Below are 20,462 nucleotides of genomic sequence, written 5' to 3'. Positions count from 1 at the left end.
TGCCGTCTTTGTCTGCTGTCGCTCATGGTTTATTTTAAATGACACAATTTGAGTTTGATCAACAAAGTTGGCTGTTGAGTTAATTGAGTTGGTTACATTTGTCCTCGTTAAGGTGAACAACTGTTTAAGATGAATTATTGACTGAGTTAGACTCAGGGAAGATGCATTCATAACACTAGAAATGGTTTAGTTTAGTTTAGTTTGGACCTTTTCAAAGCCTTGAAAAGGAAAACAACTTCCGTTCTCAACATGTTGAATTGCTCCTTTAAATGAGCCGGATTTGAACAGTGATGACAGTGAGAGGCTGTTTATTGTTTGCATTAGCAGATTATTGAGTTTTTTTCCCATCTGAATGCATGCCAAATGACACCCAGTCCTGCAAGGGAGGAAATGACTGAATATGATAATTAGATCTAGTGCTTTGCAAAAGTAATCTTACACCTTGAACCTTTTTTTTTTGCCTCATTACAACCACAAACTTATGCAAGTGAAACACAAAAGCACCAAATAACTGTGAGGTAAATCACTACTGATGTGAAATTTTGTTAAAATAATAGAGCTGAAAAAGTTTGAGTAATTTACAATTAGTTTTCTGAAGCGAGAATCTGAGACAAGTCTTAAAAATGTTTATTTTAAAGTGAATGTGTCAAACTTACGGCCTGCTGTAGCAATGTTTGTTTCCCTCTGGACCTCAGGATGTCACAGAAATACAACTTCAAGACAGCAGTCAGATCAAAACAGCTTTTGTTTCTATAGAAATCAATCAGTGTGAAAAGATGCTCAGTGTTATTTTGTCTCAAGAAGTACAAATTGAGTAAAGCCAGCTCTCTATTTCATTAACAGCTTGTTACCAATGCATCCTGGCACAAGCGGCCCTTTAAAGACATTCTTGATTTCGTTGCGGCCCTAAACGAAAATGAAAACCAGTTTGACATATGGCAACTAGAAATGCAAGCCACACTTTTCAGATTGCACTTCATATTTATGAATTGTCTCGTGAAACCTTAACGACGCAGCTGGAAGTTTGTGGTTGCAACACGGCGAGCTTTGAAGTAGACGGACTGCTTTTGCAAGGCGCCAGCACAGTCTCACATGACTCTCCCTCTCTCTCTCTCTTCCCCTTACACCCGCAGCAAAGCGGAGCGCCCGCCGTCGCTGAGCCTGTACCCTGGTGGCGAGGGCATGGTACGTGGGGGTCACGGGGGGGCTAGGATGATGCCCGGGAAAGACATCTGGCAGGTCAGCGAGCTCGGCCGCTCCACCTTCAGCTCCGCCTCTCAGGTGGGACAGACGGGGAGGGGTGGGGGGGACGTACGGCCCTGTCCTCGTCCACAGCTCCCTGTCAACAGCCGGGGAAGTGGAGGACGGAGGGGCCAGCATCACTGCTGCTCTCTCACCGCTCCTCCCACGCCTGCTTGTGTCGCTCAAAGAGAAAGAAAAGTTTTCAGCCTTATCAGCCATAAAATCCGATCTGCTACTTTAAAAGTCTAATTTGTATGTTTATGAACATTGACTCAAGCATGCAGGGGTCAAGTTTTATTTGCGTCGTTTTCGTGCCGTTTTCTTTGTAACTGTGTGATTGTTTTACTGTGGGGCTTCCACCATGTGTCGTGGTGCTACACTTTTCGTACACATGTAGTCATTTTTTTTATGCTTTTAATTTAAAAATGTGTGAATGTTTTGTTGGTTTGGCCAGAAAAGAAACGACTAAGGTAAAATAAAAACCCTTAAAGATAATCCTTAATGTTCTAAGTGGACTTCGGTCAATGCTGTGTTTTAATTGGCATCCAGCACTTTAACTCTTATCCGAGATATAGCAAAGAACATTGTATTTATTCGTAAGGAGAGTTGCCAACGAAAACATTTCTTAGCTATAACACAACAAATTCCCAACATTATTGTTCCTGTTCACAATCATTTTAGAATTACGGCACAGATAGACACTGCAGAAAATGAGAAAAGCAGCCTATTATAACTCTCTTGAGTCATTGCTTTAATATGCTCTTGGATTATTCACAGCTTGTTAGTTGATTTATTTTTTTTTTCTGGAAGCACCAATTTGAATTTGATAGCCGTATTTGTTTGCAGGTCATAAGCTGCTAAATGCAAAATTAAACCAATATTAATTCATCATTTGTTGATTTTCGTTCAGCCTTCATCTTTACGTATTTGTGAGCTTTCATGAAGATTTAAGATGACAACTAAACCTAAGAAAGTTTTATTTTAAGATACTGGACTAGCTCCAGGACTTTCATTTTATTAAAATAACTTAATGTAAAAATCAGATTGGGGTTTGTGTTCCTAGCTGTTAGTTGAAAACCAAAAATATTTGTAATGATCCTCACGTAACATGTTCACCGTCTCTGCTGCCGCTCATCCAGGAGGACGAATCGGAGTCCGACTCGGTCGCAGCCACACCCAGCAGCACAGGAAGCAAGTCCAACACGCCCACCTCCTCCGTCCCCTCAGCCACCGTCACCCCCATCAACGAGGGCTTCCCCCCGCACTACGACTTCGACATGATGCGCACCGGGAACCGCAGGAAAGGCGCCAAGCGTCTCAGTCGCAACATGGAGGTGCAGGTTTCCCAGGAAACCAGGAACGTGAGCATCGGTGAGAGGATGTCTTCTTCTGCTCCCGTCTCATCTGCTGTCGCTTGCAGTTCAGCAGAGACGCCGTAACGGCTGGTGTGTGCGACTCTTCTCCAGGTATGGGAAGCAGCGACGAATGGTCCGAATTTCAGGAAATAATCGACTCCACCCCAGAGCTGGAGATGGGAATGGACTCCAGGGTGTATGGAGGTGGAAACAGGTAAAAATCCAAAGCAGCTATTAAGAATCAATTTATTTAAGTTTTTTTTTTTTTTTTTGCAAATAAAAATTTGAAAGGTGTGTTTGAATTAAGCATCATGAACATCAAAGAACACACCAGACAGATAAAACTGTGGAAAAGTTGAGAGCAGGGTTAGGTTATGAAATAGCATAAATATGAATCACTGTTCAATCCAAGCATAAAATGATCAGCAAACAGCCTGAACCAAAACGTACTCTTGTGTTATAGTGGCCCAGTCAAAGTCCAGAGTCCAGACGTAATTTAATTTGAGAAACCATGCATGGATGAACTGAAAATGTACATACAGAGAGTTCTTCTTCCCAAGCTGACTGAGCTTGAGTTATTTTACAAAACAGAAACAGAAAAATTGTTAGTATGTAGAAAATTGATAACAGACATATCCCAAAAAATAAAAACTGTAACTGTTGCAAAGTGGGGACTTTCAAAGTATTATTCCACAAAGTTGGGTACAAACACACAGCACATTTTTCATGTCATAATTGTGCAGCTCATTGTGTTGGTTTATCACACAAAATACGTTAAAGGATTTTTATTTATTTCATTTGGGATTTTGTTTTTAGTGAATACATCTTAAAAAATTCTAGAGACATGAAAGCTTTTGCATGTCACTGCGTACGTGTTTGCATCAGGACGGTTTTTGTCTTTTAATAATAAACAAGCCTTAGCCCAGGTTTTTCCTCTTAAAGAAGAAATGCTTGAGTCGTTGATGTAAGATCCAGAAAAAAAACAGTCGGGTTGTTACTGATAAGAGGGATTTTTTTGTGTATACACGGCCAAGGAAAATTATTATTTTTCTACTGATTACTTTTCTCCCTCCAGTCCTTCTCAAGGGATTGTTAATGAGGCATTTGGCATCAACACGGACTCACTGTACCACGAGATCAAAGACGCAAAGTCGGACATCATCGGAGACGTTGACGCCGGCGCAGAGCTGCTGGGTACGGCCAACAATTTCATTTTCTGTCGCATTGTCTCTGGTTTTATGTTTCATAACAGGCCAAAATGAGATATTACTCTGTTGTTGCTCAGATGCATGGCCGTGTTGCAGCAGCTGTCTTGGATTTAGCAGAGAAATATTCTTCTTGCGAGGCTGGGAATGTGGTTTTCTTTGCATGGAAAGCTGCAGAAATGCTTCACTGCAGCGCCATCCACAAAAAAGTGCAAAATCACACACTGGATCACAGCCACTGTTAACCCCAACAGTCCATTCATTTTCATTATTTCTTTGTTGTACCAACTTGCTTGTTTTCCACCCTTTTTTTATTATGAAACAGTGGAAGGTTTATTAAATATAAGGCGTTTGGTTCATTCTCGATTTCTTCACAGTCATTATTTATTTATCTTATTGTTTCTCTCAGCTTCGATGTTTGTCCAGTTTAAACCTATATTTCTTTCAGTTTCTGTTTCTGGGATTTTTTGTTTGCGACTTATTCAAACTGTTTGAATTTTCCGCAGCAGGGAGAAATTTGACCCGTGTTGACCTTTCACCGATTTCTTTTTTTGTTTCTTCCTTTCATGTGCGTCTGCTGGTGACTCCCATAGGCGAGTTTTCAGGTGCGTATCTTTTCCAGTGTACTCTTCAAATGCGAAACTAATCTTCCAAAGAGGAGGCTTTACTCTGTCCAAATTTTGTTTTAAATATCAATTATTTTAATGAACTGCCTGTTCAAGCTGCTGGAAAAATCTAAATTTGCCTCTTTTATGTGTTTTTTTTTTTTTCAATTATTTTCAAAATCAGCAGTCCTAACATTGTGACTTATTTTTAAATTCTAATATTTAGACCCTTTTTATTCTTTATTGTCAAGATTTGACAAGATTACAAATTTTTAACAAACTCCTTCGACTTCACTTTAAATCAATAAAATGCTTCTCTTCGACTTCTTTCCTTTTCTTTCTTGTCTCTAATTGTTTCTCTTCCTCCTGCTGTTTCTTCTTCTTTTGCCTGCAGTCCGTGACGATTTCTTCGGTAAGATGTCGACGCTCACATTTTCTAGTTAAATCCTTCCTGACTTATTTACATATCATCTCGTTTTTCCGTTTTTTGTCTCTTTTTGTGTACTTTTTTTTGGCCTCCTTTGCATATTACACCTCTACAGTTTTTCATATTTGCCAACTAAATTATCATAGCAGCATCTGCCTGCTAAAGACTGATGTCCCTAATTACCATCTCAACGTTAAAGTTTTATTCCCAGGGGCAAGGACATATAAATAGGTCATTTTGATTCTTTTTTCCATTAAAACTAGCTGGTTAAAGCACAGAAACCTCCTTGCTTTGTCTTTTGTTTGTCTCCAACATGCCCTCATTCATGATGTTCTGTTTCTGTCAAGATTTTTTGCTTCAAAAGCTTGTAGCTTGGCTTTTTCTCACATTGTGCTCGCTGCTTTCACTTCTGCTGTTTTTTTCTTTTTTCTAAATTATATTAGAAATTACTGTTTGGCTGTTAGCTAGAGCATGACATTACTAAGTTGTGTGGTTTAGAAAGCAAACAATTAATCTTTTTACATTGTCGTTGAAGCTGCTCGGGTAAAATAATAACAAGACAGAAGTGCCAATATTTTGGTGTGTAGACTGGAATATTTATGAATGTTTCATAAGATTGTATCTTATCCCACAAATATACTGTACTTCTAATTATCATAATTATATTTTAAAAGAATAATAAAATGTTTCAAACTAAATTAAGGGGTTTTAGTTAAGAATCATTTATTGTCTCAGGTTTTGTTTATTGTCTGTGACGAGTGATAGAGAAATAAATGTGTCTGTTTCAGGGATGGGAAAGGAGGTGGAGAATCTTCTGACGGAGAACAAACAGCTTCTAGAGACCAAGTAAGAACGATCCTGCTAATTAATTCATATCAGTTTTCTGATTGGATGAATGTGTGACATTGTGTAAGTGTAGGCATGACTTAAAAATGTATCTGAAATGTCTTTATGCGGTATCTACTTCATTTTTTTAAAGGTTTGTCAGGGTCTACAGCTTTTAATTCTTAATCCCTGACTTCCTGTTCCCCTGAGGCATAAATAGACTAGTTTTCACTAATTTTCAAAATGGGAAAGACCTAAAAACACGCCAAAAAAGTGGGAAAGATACATTTTGATAATTTTAAAGACTACAAGTAAATAACTATTTGCCAAACGTAAGATTAAAAAGTTATTTTAATCATAAAATAATTCAGTAGTTATCAGTAACTCAACTCAAACAATGACATTTGTGTATTACATATATTTATTATTTATTAGGGTGATCTATTTTCTGAATTAAATTCAGCAAATTTAATTCTATTTGTTTGATAAATATAACTTGTAACCCAAATTCAGTTCTCATAAAATGTTAATATTTTGTAGCACCAATAAAATCTAAGACTACTAAGTCGTAACAGGACATCGTTAAAGAAGCTGTCAATTCGTAGGCAATATAGGATATATATGGAAAGTTGAGTGGAAGGAGAACGTATGGTATAAAATGAAACACAAGAAGATTAGAAATAAACACTTTCCGTATTCACTGTTGATATTTTTTTTTCATTTTGGAATTGGATTATTCAAATAAATGTTAAGGATATTCAGTGATATGCTAGCCTGACCTGATTGAGACGTTACACGTGGAAGGTACTATTACATTAGCAAATGCCAGCTTGTTTTAATACCCTTCTTGTCTCTCCGCTGCTTGACAGAAACGCTCTGAACATTGTAAAAAACGACCTTATCGCCAAAGTGGACGAGCTGTCGAGTGAGCAGGAGGTGCTGAAGGAGGAGCTGGAGGCGGTGAGGCAGTCCAAGAACAAGGTGGACGCCAGAATCAAGGAGCTGGAGGAAGAAATCAAGAGGTGAGAGAAACTTTTCTGTTTTTGTTTTAGGTTTGTTTTGAAAGGTTTCAGAGGCGATAAAGTTCAGGACGGGAGAGCTCCACAGTTGGTACACAACAAGAACCTGTTGACCTGAAACCCAAAACCCAGGGAGGACAAAGTAGCAGGTTTGCCTCAGCAGAAGCAACATGATAGTGTTAAATACCTGTTTCTCTTGCTGGGTGCAAATATAACAGGGAAGAGGAACATATTCAAATGTGAAGCTCGTAGTTTCTGTTTGTTTTTCTCAAACCCACAAAAACAAAACAAAAAAAACTTTCGGTTTCCAAGTTCATGTTTAATTAGACGCAGAAATTCAACATTAATTGAAATGTCAAAGCACCGCTGCACATTTAAATCACATGTCCTTGCATTTTCCAGAATAATCATATTTCTAGCACTAGTTTCATACGTCTTTTTTATGATTTTTGTGAACTTGGGCGATTATCTAGGAAGTTTCTTTAGATGAAGATGGATTTAAATGTTTAAGGCAAATTAAGCTTATATAAAGGTAGATTTCAAAAAACGGTGTTCACAACCTGAGAGAAGATTAAAAGTACTGATATTTTTAAAAGCAAAAAAAAATAATAAAAAAATAACCAAATAACCAAACTGAATATTTTGTTCAGTTTGGTTAGTTTATATATATATATATATTCTTAGGAGGTTTTATTTTTGGTGTTTACTTGAAATTCAGTAGTTTATTTGGTAACACTTTATTTGAAGGGGTGTGTATAAGACTGACATGACACTGTCATAAACATGACATAACATCTGTCATGAACATGAAGAAGTCTTTATGAATGTTTATGACGGTTGTTATGAAGTGTCATTCGGTAAATACTGACACTTGAAATGCAAAGTTGCTCTAAAAGTTCCATTAAAAGTCCATTGAAAATGGATGATTTTGTAAATCATGATAATTTAATCATAATAGTTTAATTTAAAAACTAAATTAAATCATTTTTATTCTATGTAACTGAGTTGCTGTGTGTTGCTTTGTGACTTCAGGTTAAGAGCGGAAGCATCCCGGGACTCCAAAGACGAAGTTGGCGATGATGTGAGTAAACTCAACCTCTGCTCTCCTAAATCCCGTCCTACACACGACGTTCAGTACCTCTACTGCTATTGGCAGCCCCAAAGTAAAGAAAGCAGAACTTCAAGTGCTTGTGCATTAATGACATTTATTTGGTTGCGTAGGGTACAACAAAAGACGGGAATCCGCTGGTGTAACTTCCTTTAGTTAAAAATCGGTTTGTAAAAGTGCACTCTCCTCCTACGTGTCCAGTTTTCGTCGCCCATGCAGGACGGGGACATGTCGATGACCCAGCGGCGCCGCTTCACTCGGGTGGAGATGGCCCGTGTGCTGATGGAGCGGAACCAGTACAAAGAGAGGCTGATGGAGCTGCAGGAGGCGGTGCGATGGACAGAGATGATCAGGTACTTATTGACGAAAAATTGAGAGCATCTCAAATTTTTCTTCTCTTGTCTAAAAGAAAAACAAATCTGATTTGTTTCTTCCATATTTTGTTACTTTATGAAATCTCCTAATGCCATTTTTCAATTGAACTATTTATTTAAATCATGAACTTGCTCTCCTCTCTCCTCTCAGGGCTTCCAGGGAGAGTCCTCCCATCCAGGAGAAGAAGAAGTCCACCATCTGGCAGTTGTAAGCTTCAGCTTTTATTCTGAAATATTGACTGAAATAAAAACGACAAACTGCTAAAGAAGATCATTTTACAAATCTCTCTGTCCCAAAGCTTTGCACGCCTCTTCAGCTCATCGTCCAGCCCTCCGCCCGTCAAGCGCCCGTACTCCAGCGTCAACATCCACTACAAGTCGCCCTCGCCGGCGTTCAACCAGCGGCGCAGCCACACCATGTGCCAGATCTCCACCTCCAACCGCACGCTGGAGTTCTTCCCTGAAGAGTGAGCGAACGCAGCCAAAAAAACTAACTTAGTCGCAGTTTTACTCTGCAGCACACCTGGACGCTCGCTCGCTTCTAGCAGCCTGCAGGTCAGAGCGCTTCTGCTGTAGTTGGCTCCTTTTGACAAGAAGCAACTAATGGCTGCAGCTGAAGAAGTATGTTCAACAATGTTGTTGGCATAAGTAAAAAAAACAAACAAAAAAAAAGTTTTCAGGACCAACAAGACCACTAGCTAGTGCTCCCTAACAGGAAATAGCATCTTTGCTTCTGCTTCCTCTCGCCATCTTTTCTTCTTCTTCTCTGATTCTCGCTGCTGGCTGGCCAGGCTGCTAACGCTTCGCCTTCTCTCCCCTCTCTTTCTTCCCCCGCCCCCGATTGCTTCCAGACTGGCCAGTAACGGTGTTGCGTCTCTCCTCAGTGACTCGGCGCTGATGGCGCGCCGAGAGCAGCGGCGTGAGCAGTACAGGCAGGTGCGAGAGCACATGCGCCGTGACGACGGCATCATGCAGGCCTGTGGCTGGAGCGTGCCATCTCGCCTCAAGCAGGTGAAACGCACACACAGGGGTCTCCCCACGTTTGTGGCTACGAGACCTCCCGAGGTTTAAAAGTCCAATCATTTCCTTGTGTCTAATTCCCAAAGAATTTGTTGTAACAATTTCAGATCCTGCATGATCGGTAGTTCTTCATGTCTTCTGAAGTTTGGCTGTTTTTCCAACTTATCTTCAGTCCTGTTTGGTTACATGACAGCATGTTGAACAGGGTGTAATCCAAAAATGAGAAAAGGCGACAAGCTTTTCCCCAAAATGGAAAAAAACAAGACAACATACCATTAAAGCGAGGCAGGCGGACGGTGATCTTGATAAATCAGTCAGATTTATTTGCGAGTTTCTGCAAGTTTCTGCACACGGGCAACGAGGAGAACGAACCAAATCACAGAGAAAAATCTTGAAACAGTTTTTTTTTTTTTTTTTCTCGTCTCAGTCTTCAGATTTGGTTTTTATAGAAAACCTGTAGAGTGAACAGGAGAGGGCCTCAGCCTTTGTGCTAAGAGGAAAAGGTGTTTTTTGAATTGTTCTCAGAAAAGACCCAACGCTCTCCTCGCGCCAAATTAAGTTCTTCAACAAGAGAAGAAAAAACGTCCCTCTGACGATGGCTCAAAACTAGACTGAAGAAAAGTGAAAGAGCAGCTAATGACCTCAAGAAAGCATGACGACCACAATAAAAGATTACAGTAAAATCTTAATCACAACCTAAAGGAAAACAGAACATAACATAAGACTCTTGCACGTTACTGTAAAGTGTCAAGTGGCAGACATGAGAGACTGAAACTGGGACCTAAACCTTCTTTGTAAACTTTATAAAGTGAAGGAATTATTTTTAGATACACGAGAATCTTAAATTAACCTCATTTTTAAGGTTCTTAAAAGGACAGTAACTTTATCATCAGCTTAGCTTTTTAAAAAATCAGCCTGGAAATTGTCCTGCCCTTGGAAATAAGAAGTCAGAACTCTTCTACTTTTTTTTCTCTTTGGTTTTCAAGCATGCAAGTGTGCAACGAAGTCATATATTTACATGCACTGTGCACCAAAACCAAATGAGCTGTTCCAGCTCACCGTCTGGATTTAAACTGGATGAAACGTTTCCTCTTTCAGGTCAGAAAAAGTACTGCAGTGAGTCGGGCTGAAGAAGTCATCAAAAACAACATAAAACATTCAGAATATGACACATAAATACATTCAGGGACAAATCTTACATTACAATGTTTGACCGTATTGTAAATGTTACATTTGGGGCAGTATGCTGTGGGAATGTTTTATTTCAGGAAGATCTGGTGCACTTCACAAAACATTTCATTACGAAGAAAGAACATCATGTGGGAATGTTAGCGCAAAACCTCACGGTATCTGTCAAGAAGCTAAAGCTTTTTCAGATGAAAAATTACCCAAATGCCCTCACATCTGAATCAAAGTGGCTTAAATACAACAAAGTCAACATTTAGGAGTTGCCATCACAGACCCCTGACCTAATTCTGACTGAGTTACATCAATTCTGTCAGGAGGAATGGGCCAAAATCCCAGCAAACTGTTGTGAGAAACCTAAAATGTTGAACCTGAGTCCTGCAATTTAAAGGGTAAATCTGCCAAATTCTAAGCAAATATATAAATTTTGGAGAAATCAGAATTAATCACCGAAAAAAAGAAGAAAAAAGTCATCCTAACTTAACTGAAAGATTTAGTCTGATTTAATGTCAGACAGGGAAAAATAAAAAAGTTTGTCTTAGAGTGTATATAAATGTCTGGCTTCAAGTGTATCTTGAAGTGTTGCTGGCAGAGCGAGTCCGATTCTCTTGGCTGGAAAAAGGCCGGTGTGTTGGTAGGCAGGTGGCTCTAACTCTGGTCTCCCGCAGACTGGCGGTCAGACGGACGGCGCTAAGGACAGCCCGCTGAAGAGACAACAGGCAAGTGAGACCGACAGAGAGCCAGCATGCGCCTTCATGGCTTCCCCCCCTCCTGTTTTTAACCTCCCACCTGAATCTCTGACCCTCCCAGAAGCTTATAGAAAAAGACATTTTTGAAATTAAAAAAGAAAGAGAAAAATCACAAATGTAGGATTTGTGATCAAACGAACTTCCAGAAATGCATGAAGTTTTAGCAATAACGTTTTATTTGTAGGCATGATGTGGTTGGATATTTGCTACAAGACTTTCTTACCCCTTGCAGCCTTTTTACCTTTGACCTCTGTCTGTCTCAACCTGCCCTACTTTACACACTTCTTAACAACTCTGTTTTATCTTGGTGTTTTACCTAAAAATAAAACAAAAGAGCAACTAATGCACTTTATAGTGATGAGACTGTGGTGTTTTGTTTATTTCTCCATTTTTAGCTGTTCTGGCTTCTAGAATAAACATTTAATTTCTGCTCAAATCCCTCAATCTTAATCTAATTTCAAAAATATTGACACACATTGGATTAACATTGTCACAAACATAGCTTAGACTCTAATTCTTTGTAGCAATGAACAGATATATTCACCATTACAGACAGAGGTGGAGACACAAAGATAACACCACCCGGTGATGGATAGCATGGGTATATCGTGACATCAAACGGTGCTTTTTGGGCTTTTTTATATATATATAATTTTTTTGTCAGTGCTCAGGGGATTTCGAGATGCCACGAGCGAACCAAAACATATAATCTCCATGCCTGTCTCCTGACGACTCATCACTTTTCCCTGCAGACCAATGAGAAGGAGGATAACCGCATGAAGAATGTGCCTGTTCCGGTGTACTGTCGCCCCCTGGTGGAGAAAGACCCCAACAGGAAGGTGAGAGGATTTCACTGAAATGAGCCAAGTGGGTACATATGCTCAAAGAATGCTTTATTTACGTTTTTCATCTGTTCTTATTCTTACCTTAAAGATGAAAAAATTGTATAAAAAGTGTCTGATTATGTGGAAGCCTCAATATTTACTGGGAGCTTATTTCGTGTCACTTCTTAAAATGTTTAAAAAGCTGACTTCATCTCGACGCTAAGGGTTGGCCACAAATGAGAGAAGATACAGCTAAAATAAAAGTCAATCCGATCCAGGTTTAGTTTAGCTTAGTTATTTATTTCAAACATATTCACATGCACAATTCAAATATCATAATATCGGTTTAGATGACTACTTGTTTGAAAAGGGGGTAAAAGTATAAACTTATTCGATCCCGGCCCGTTTCTTTTATTTCTTACTTTTTCTGCTTGCGTCTTTAAACTGCGGCAGATTCAACAATGTTTTGTGCTTCGCTCTTCATTTGCATTTGTGCTTGTAGTTGTGGTGCGCAGCAGGAGTCGACCTGACAGGATGGAGAGTTAGCAGCCAGGAGGTGGCGCCACCCAAAGCACCACCGGGCAGCGGTGACCCCCTGCAGACTGAGGAGGACCGAGTGGACAAGAAGAACACGTCACCAGAGAAGAGGAAGGTAGCCCTTTGTGTTTTAATGGCTTTATTTCCTCTGTAATAAACCATTAGTGACCCTTTTTTTTTTTCTTACTTGATCGCCATTGTTTTTTATCTTTCCACCTGTGTCTCTCAGTCTAAGGACCTCCAGGAGACAGACAGCATGAACAGTCGAGTGTGGATCCTCACCAGCACCCACTCTGCCAGCAAAGTGGTCATCATCGACGCCAACCAGCCTGGCTCTCTGGTCGACCAGTTCAACGTCTGCAACGCACACGTGCTCTGCATCTCCAGTGTGCCAGGTCAAATAGAAAACACCTTTTTATGCCTGATTGTTTCATATTTAAATGTGAAAGTAAGTTGTTGTTTTTTGGGGGGGTTTTTTGCTGCTCATGTGCATTTCTGGTTTCTCCAGCTGCAAGCGAGAGTGATTATCCAGCAGGAGAAATCGTGTTGGATCCAGGTGATGGAGGAGCAGGAGGAGGAGATGACATGGGCGGCGTGGAGGGCATGTTGGCTGGCATCACGCTGGTTGGCTGTGCCACGAACTGCAGCGTTGCCCGTAGCAACTGTTCCTCGCGTACGGACACGCCCATAGTGGACAAAGGACAAGGTGGGCTCATCCCCAATACAGCGTCTTGCAAAAGTTTCCAAACTGCTTTAACTTTTCCTCATCTTGCCACATTTCTGCCTCAGACTTTGTTCTACTTTACTGGGGTTTTATTCAATGGATCAACATAAAGCAGAACGTATTTGCAAAGGAGAAAAATATTCCAGGGTTTTAAAATGTGACAGATAAATAAATAAAAGTGTGACAGACATCTAATTCAGTGTCTAATTCAGTGCCTAATTCAGTGCAAGAAGACGGAAGCCGTCTTCTTGCACTGCAGAAACACAAATTTTTGGTACAACTTCTAGAGTAAAGTACACTAGAAATAAGACAAAACTAGCTTACATTATGATATAGAAACTGGTTGTAAGTCAACGAAGTAGTTATATGTGAAATAATCTGTCAGTGGAACTAGTACTCTTCATCAATAGTAATCTCATATCATGATGAGAAGTTACTTGTGAGATAGTTTTATCTTATTTCAAGTGTACTAAAATATTTGTACTAGAAACTAGACTAAAAATACTTACTGGACTTTTAGCTCCATCCATCTTTGCATCAACTCTCATCAGCTTTTCTGACCCTGCTGTGTTTTAATGTGACAAGTGGTGTGAATATTTTAGTGTTGCTCTGTACCTGACAGAGGAAATAAAACTGTGTGTCTACATCTCTCTGGTGTTTTCCTGCAGCCCCCGCCGCTCCCCCCACGAACGGGAAGATTCACCCCGCCCAGTCGACCGAGGAAGCCACGGAGGCCACGGAGGTTTCCGAATCCACGGCCAGCCACGCGGAGATGGGGTCCGGACGCCCGGGGCCCTTCACCGAGCACGTCTTCACCGATCCTCAGCCTCGTCCGGCGGACGACAGGTGGGGAGTCAAAAGTTGCACGTTGCACGGACAGATCCGCGGAAAACGTTGTCAATATGCGCCCGGGTTGAGGCTTCGAATGGTGTCTGTCCACTCAGGAGCGCGGGCCAGTCCAAAGAGGAGTCGTCTCAGCCCACAGAGTCTGAGGAAGGAGGGGAAGAAACCAAAAACTACACCAGCGTGGCCCCCACCATGTGGCTCGGGGCGCAGAATGGCTGGTGAGCAGATCTACTTCTTAGGAGGTTTTATTTTTCAATAACTCAGATAAAGCGCTTTATTTATTTATTTTTTATATGAAATGAAATAAGAAAATAAAACTAGAAGTTAAATTGTAAACTCAACACTTCCTGATGTGTTTTGATGAAAGGAAAATATAACAACGGTCAGAAAGTTATGTGTGTGTGTATCGAGACAAACAGAAATAGAATAGAAATAGAAATAGCAGAAAGCAGAAAGAAAAGCTGTTTTCTCTTTTAACCTTCTTGCTTCCCTCCAAGGCTTTATGTCCACTCTGCCGTCGGAAACTGGAAGAAGTGTCTCCACTCCATCAAACTCAAAGACTCGGTTCTCAGTCTGGTGTAAGTCAAACGTCCCTCCACGTCCCTTTTTATCGCAGCCACATGTCATTTAGTTGCAGCTCTCTGCTCTGAGTTCAGCGTCTCTCTCCAGTCTTTCAGCAGTTTCCGTCTGCTGCCTCCTTTCAGGCACGTGAAAGGTCGTGTGCTGGTCGCCCTCGCCGACGGGACGCTCGCCATATTCCACCGATCAGAAGGTGTCTGCATCTTGACTGTTGCTTCATGTTGGTGTGACTGCCTCCAGACGCTTTTGTCTGTCGCGGCGGCTTCGCTTCACTGTGTTTTTGTCCCCAGACGGCCTGTGGGACCTGTCCAACTACCACCTCATGGACCTTGGCCGGCCTCATCACTCCATCCGCTGCATGGCGGTCGTCCACGACAAGGTCTGGTGCGGCTACAAGAACAAGATTCATGTCATTCAGCCCAAAAGCATGCAGATCGAGGTGAGTGGCAGGACATCCCTCTGTTAAACAACTGAATCCAACATTTAGCTTCAGTCTTTGCCTTACGGTAGATCAGCTGCTGCTGCTTTTTTCTAATGATTCCCTCCGTTTCCCGTTCTCTGCTGCTACGTAGAAGTCGTTCGACGCCCACCCCCGGAGGGAGAGCCAGGTGCGGCAGCTGGCCTGGATCGGAGACGGCGTGTGGGTCTCGATCCGTTTAGACTCCACCCTGCGTCTGTACCACGCGCACACGCACCAGCACCTTCAGGACGTGGACATTGAGCCATACGTCAGCAAAATGTTGGGTGAGTCCAAGCTCGGTTCACGGAGGTTTTACACAGTTTAGTTATCGTTGCAGGAGTATTTGATGTTGAGCCTTAACACCTTTTTCTGGGTGTAAGGTACTGGCAAGCTGGGCTTCTCATTTGTGCGGATCACGGCCCTGCTGATTGGTGGAAACCGCCTCTGGGTGGGGACAGGAAACGGCGTGATCATCTCCATCCCGCTGACAGAGAGTAAGTGCGACAGAAAGTGGGAGAATCATGGAAGAAGAAGACCTGTTAAATCTGTGAAAGACTCAAGAAGTAAAGGTTCATCTTCTGTCACCACAATGACCCCAAAAATATAGCCAATCACGACAGGTTTAGATCAGCTTATATCTAAACCTAAAAATTTGCTCTCTAACTAATCTGACTGAGATTGTGCAAAGCTGGAAGATGCATACTACAAAAGATTATTATTTATTAAAAAGTTTTAGAACGGCTTTTTTAAATCTCATTTGTGCGCTGCTTTGTGTTGGTCTGTTACATAAAATCTTAATTAAACAAATTTTAATTACTCTATTAAGCAATAGAAGTGCGTCACAGGTACATCACAACATACCGTAAATAAAAAGCTGTATAGTCCCTTGTGAGAAGGATGTTTTCTGATACTGTTTACATTGTAAAAACTTTTAGGTAGCCTTTTTTTTTATCCATCCATCCATCCATCCATCCATCCATCCATCCATCCATCCATCCATCCATCCATCCATCCATCCATCCATCCATCCATCCATCCATCCATCCATCCATCCATCCATCCATCCATCCATCCATCCATCCATCCATCCATCCATCCATTTTCTTTACACTCTTGTCCCTTAGTGGGGTCGGGAGGGTTGCTGGTGCCCATCTCCAGCTAACGTTCCGGGCGAGAGGTGGGGTTCACCCTGGACAGGTCGCCAGTCTGTCGCAGGGCATCTTTTTTTTATAATAATAAAGAAATTATGTTTTTTCAAATTGATTTGAAGTTGATGGCTTTACCTTGATATTAGTTCAAATTATTTAGTAATTGCTTAGAAAGTTAGTTTGGATTTAACTGCACTACAAAACAGAAAATATGAAAAACAAAAAAACAAACAAACAAAAAAAAAATCACTCCTTAAACTGGTTCTTTGGATTTTTTTTATTTATTTATTTTTTTTATCTAAAAACTCCCACTCCTCCGCTCTTCTCCTAGCATCTTCTCCCTCCTCCGTCTCTCCTCTCTCCCTCAGTGGTTGGAAACCTTCTCCCAGTCTAGGTCGTAACTTTTTTCTGTTGCTTTCCTCTTTCTCGCCCCTCTTTCCTCTTCTTGCTCCCCCCAAAGCGGTGGTTCTTCACCGGGGACAGCTGCTGGGGTTGAGGGGTAAGTGGGAGCGCTCCCTCCCTTCCTCCTGCTGTTGTGATCTAACTGTTCTCACCCAGTCAACCCTTCATGTTTCCCTGCAGACCTGCGGTATTTTACATGCTTTTTGTTGGTGGTATACTTTCAGCAGTCTTGTGTTTTATTACTGTACTGTGAAACACTAAAAGTTCTTCAATGATTTTTATTGTCACATTTTACTGATTAGATGCTTTGCATGACAGTTTTTCGGGGTTTTTTTGTCATATATATCTTCTCTGTGTAACATATTTGCTGCATGCAAGGTCTTTGATTTATCATTTTATTTTGGGGTTTAAAGTGTTTATTTTTGCATGTGTGATTTTTAGTTCCTGTTTGCCTTCTCACCAATATGCTCTCTCTCTCTTTCTCCATCAGCCAATAAAGTGTCTCCTACGTCCTCCGGCGGTGTGATCCATGTGTACGGCGATGACAGCTCTGAGAAGAGCACCGGCAGCTTCATCCCCTACTGCTCCATGGCCCAAGCGCAGCTGTGTTTCCATGGACACCGAGATGCTGTCAAGTTCTTCGTATCCGTACCAGGTAACTATAGATCATGGCTTTACGTTCAGGTTAATGAACCGCTTTTTGACCCACCTTCCAGTGACTTTTTTGTTCATGAGATATGAGAGATGTCAACACAGTATAAAAGGAAGCTTGATATCAATTTAAACACTGTTAGGAAATTTAGGTCACCTAAATTTGATGACTTTAGCATTATTCTTATTTCATCCTAGCATGAGTGCCACTTTAAAGTCCAATAACTCCACACACATATTGAAAACAAAACAGAGCCCAGAGTGGAGCCTTGAGGTACACCACATAAACATGGAGTAGGGACAGAACAGTGTCACAAATCTGAACATTTTAAAGCATCCATCCACAACTGAGAGCTCAATTTGAAATTATTAGATTCCTAGATTGTTAAATTGGATTGTGCGAGTTTAAAAATCTGGCCTAGATGCTTCTTTTGCCTGTCTTAATGTCATTTGCACAGAATTGATAGCTTTTATATTAATAAAACATAAAAGTATGTTAAACCTCAAAAGTAACATATTGAAACCAAGTCAGGGCCCAGATGATAGTCTTGAGGAACTCCACAAGAATCTTCAATACTACCATATTTTAAGCCCTCCATAAAAGGAGAACTCAATTTTGATATTTTTTAATTCGATTTAAAATACAGATTATCACTTTTTTCTAATCTAGACTATCGTATATATGCAATTTAACAACTTGTTCCTTTTTTTTTTTTTTTGCACAGGCAATGTTTTGGCCACCTTAAACGGCAGCGTTCTGGACAGTCCTTCCGAAGGTCAGAGCACCGCAGCGCCCACAGAGACGGAGGCGCAGAGCGTTCAGAACGTGCTGGTGCTGAGCGGAGGAGAGGGATACATCGACTTCCGCATAGGTGGGCGCAAACTTTCACTCAATTTGCTGTTTTCTTAGTAAAACACATACATGGTGTTAGCTACGATGTCACTTTTCTAATAACATTTTATTCAGAGCTACATTTTTGGGTAACACTTTATTTGAAGGGGTGCGAATAAGACTGACATAAACATGGTTTAACACCTGTCATGAACATGAAGGAGTTTTCATGAATGCATATGACTGTTGTCCACGAAGTGCCATTCGGTAAATAATGACACTTTTAATGCAACGTTGACACTTTTAATTGACTTTTAGTGCAAGTTTTAGTACAACTTTGCATTAAGTGTCAGTATTTACCCCAAAATACAAAGATGGTTATTTTAATGCCCTTTCAATGCAACTTTTAGTGATACTTTGCATTAAAAATGTCATAATTTACCCAATGACACTTAATGACAACAGTCATAAACGTTTATGAAGACTCCTTCATGTTACACTTCAAATAAAGTGTTACCCAATTCTGTGTACTAATGTCACTTGTCATATGTGAGCTAATTAACTGACCAAAGAGGCGTTTTATTTTCATGAATTATAGGAATAATTGTGTCCTGATCCATGGTTTTATGTTTTTCCTGCAGGTGATGGGGAGGATGATGAGACGGAGGAAGGTGACAGTGGCGGTGGGGCTTCGCAGATGAAACCTGCTTTGAGCAAAGCTGAGCGAAGCCACATCATCGTCTGGCAGGTCTCCTACGTGCCAGAGTGACGCCTAAATCTGCTTTAGCAGTACACCCGAACATCTTACTGAAGAAATCTCCCTCTCTCCTCCCCCGCACCCCCAGAAGCTTCAAGCCACTAAAACTTTGTAATTATTCCCCGGTCATGTAAAAGTTCCCTTCTGGCTCTGAAAAAGAATAAACCCTTCAAGCTGCGCATCTTTCCTTGTAACTATTAAACACCCCGCCCTGACCCCTTCACCTTTTAACTTTAATGCCTTGTAAGTACCTCCTTTGACCTAGTTATCTGCTTGCCATCCTGTGTCTGTCCCCCACAGGGCCTTGTAAACATCATAATAAGCCTTGTAACTACCTCCCTCCTCTGTAACCATCAAATACTCACTCTGTAAGCACACCTTATCTCCGATATTCAGTCTCGGTTGCATCGGGCCCAGAGCTCCTAATAATTTTTGCCATTAAGTTCGCTATCTATGGAAACTTAAATCTAAAAACAAAAACAAGAAAGGGGAGCAACAGATACAGCAATGTGATGGGAGATGAAGTTGCATTTTCAAAAAACAACAACAAAATAAGAGTACATTTTACAGTTCTTATGCAATGATATAAGTTAAAGTAAAATACATTTGGTCCCAGTGAAAGTAAATGTTGAATAAGTTGAGAAATTACATTTCTTTTCCCCCTTAAAATGCTTTACAGCCTGCTGGTTAGGTCCCGATTGAAAACATGCAGCGCCTTGAAAAACTATTCTTGCTCCTTGAAGCTCTCTACATCTTGTCATGTTACGACCATAAATGTATTTTATTGGAATTTTACATGATGAAGCAACAAATTCATTTGAAGGTTTCAGAGTAAAAAGGGGGAGTTAATGCAAATCCACTGCAAACATTTAGGATTTTATCATTAGTAACTCATTATTTAGCCTCTCATCCATCTTGTGTCTAACTTTAGGTGATTCTTCCCTGTCTGTGCTAAACAAAAGCATCCACCTCGCAGCATGACGCTGCCACCACCATGTTTCACTGTGGGTATGGTGCTTTCAGGGTGACATGCAACATTAGTTTACAACAAAACAGCTGTAATTTTATAAAGAAAATTAAAAACACACACAAGTGAATTCTCTCTACTAATCAAGTGGTGTTTATCAGGATTTATATCACGGATTATCAGAGTAAAAGGTGCTAAATACAAATACATGCCTCTCATTTCAATTGCGTTAAAGTTTATGGATGTAACGTGACAAAATGTGGACTGGTTAGTAATTTTTCAAGGCACAGACGTGTTCAGTGAGAAAAATCCTGGAAATAATGTGGTGCAGCCGCAGCAGTCTGAGACAGGTGAAAGGTCAGACCGTTTCCACATCCAATCAGACTGGTAGTTTAATATTTCGGTTCCTAAAAGATTTCCCTCTTTGATTGGCTGTGGATCAGATGCTTTGGTGTGAAGCAGGTAAACAGTGGCATGCTGTTATTTTATGTACAGGGATAACTGTAAATGTCCAGATGCACTGAAGCCCATCCTCTTTGTTCAGTATGGAAACTCGTGCATTGATCTCTATCTGTGGATTAAATATTAAAACATATTTGTGTGCCGAAAGCAATCGCCTTG

The 20,462-nt window shown here is 40.7% G+C and overlaps 1 protein-coding gene across 16 annotated transcripts in view; it reads left to right on the top strand.

The window, feature by feature from the left end:
• The window catches only part of mapk8ip3 (mitogen-activated protein kinase 8 interacting protein 3), a 29,723-nt gene extending 9,269 nt beyond the window's left edge, over window positions 1-20,454 (top strand). For 2 of the 16 annotated variants that reach the window (XM_008416607.3, XM_008416606.3), the window contains 29 exons: window positions 1,134-1,185; window positions 2,382-2,613; window positions 2,709-2,811; window positions 3,673-3,791; window positions 4,396-4,407; window positions 4,802-4,819; window positions 5,623-5,680; window positions 6,529-6,681; window positions 7,711-7,759; window positions 7,988-8,139; window positions 8,312-8,368; window positions 8,460-8,627; window positions 9,012-9,171; window positions 11,034-11,084; window positions 11,867-11,953; window positions 12,441-12,590; window positions 12,705-12,870; window positions 12,984-13,181; window positions 13,868-14,045; window positions 14,144-14,263; window positions 14,543-14,623; window positions 14,750-14,817; window positions 14,915-15,063; window positions 15,197-15,368; window positions 15,465-15,578; window positions 16,693-16,731; window positions 17,125-17,289; window positions 18,011-18,157; window positions 18,759-20,454. In XM_008416607.3, the coding sequence (XP_008414829.1) occupies window positions 1,134-1,185; window positions 2,382-2,613; window positions 2,709-2,811; window positions 3,673-3,791; window positions 4,396-4,407; window positions 4,802-4,819; window positions 5,623-5,680; window positions 6,529-6,681; window positions 7,711-7,759; window positions 7,988-8,139; window positions 8,312-8,368; window positions 8,460-8,627; window positions 9,012-9,171; window positions 11,034-11,084; window positions 11,867-11,953; window positions 12,441-12,590; window positions 12,705-12,870; window positions 12,984-13,181; window positions 13,868-14,045; window positions 14,144-14,263; window positions 14,543-14,623; window positions 14,750-14,817; window positions 14,915-15,063; window positions 15,197-15,368; window positions 15,465-15,578; window positions 16,693-16,731; window positions 17,125-17,289; window positions 18,011-18,157; window positions 18,759-18,886 (3,346 nt within the window). In that variant the 3' untranslated portion in view covers window positions 18,887-20,454. Of the gene's footprint in view, window positions 1-1,133; window positions 1,282-2,381; window positions 2,614-2,708; window positions 2,812-3,672; window positions 3,792-4,395; window positions 4,408-4,801; window positions 4,820-5,622; window positions 5,681-6,528; window positions 6,682-7,710; window positions 7,760-7,987; window positions 8,140-8,311; window positions 8,369-8,459; window positions 8,628-9,011; window positions 9,172-11,033; window positions 11,085-11,866; window positions 11,954-12,440; window positions 12,591-12,704; window positions 12,871-12,983; window positions 13,182-13,867; window positions 14,046-14,143; window positions 14,264-14,542; window positions 14,624-14,749; window positions 14,818-14,914; window positions 15,064-15,196; window positions 15,369-15,464; window positions 15,579-16,692; window positions 16,732-17,124; window positions 17,290-18,010; window positions 18,158-18,758 lie in introns of all 16 variants that reach the window. The other 14 variants (XM_081609847.1, XM_008416599.3, XM_017306166.2 and 11 more) reach the window with 11 other exon arrangements.
• The last annotated feature ends 8 nt before the right edge of the window (window positions 20,455-20,462 follow it).

This window comes from Poecilia reticulata, chromosome 8, assembly GCF_904066995.2.
Source record: "Poecilia reticulata chromosome 8, P_reticulata-male-v2, whole genome shotgun sequence".
In the NCBI taxonomy this organism is placed as follows: domain Eukaryota; kingdom Metazoa; phylum Chordata; class Actinopteri; order Cyprinodontiformes; family Poeciliidae; genus Poecilia; species Poecilia reticulata.
The sequence above is the reverse complement of the archived record's forward strand: the minus strand, read 5'-3'. Positions and strand labels throughout refer to the sequence as shown.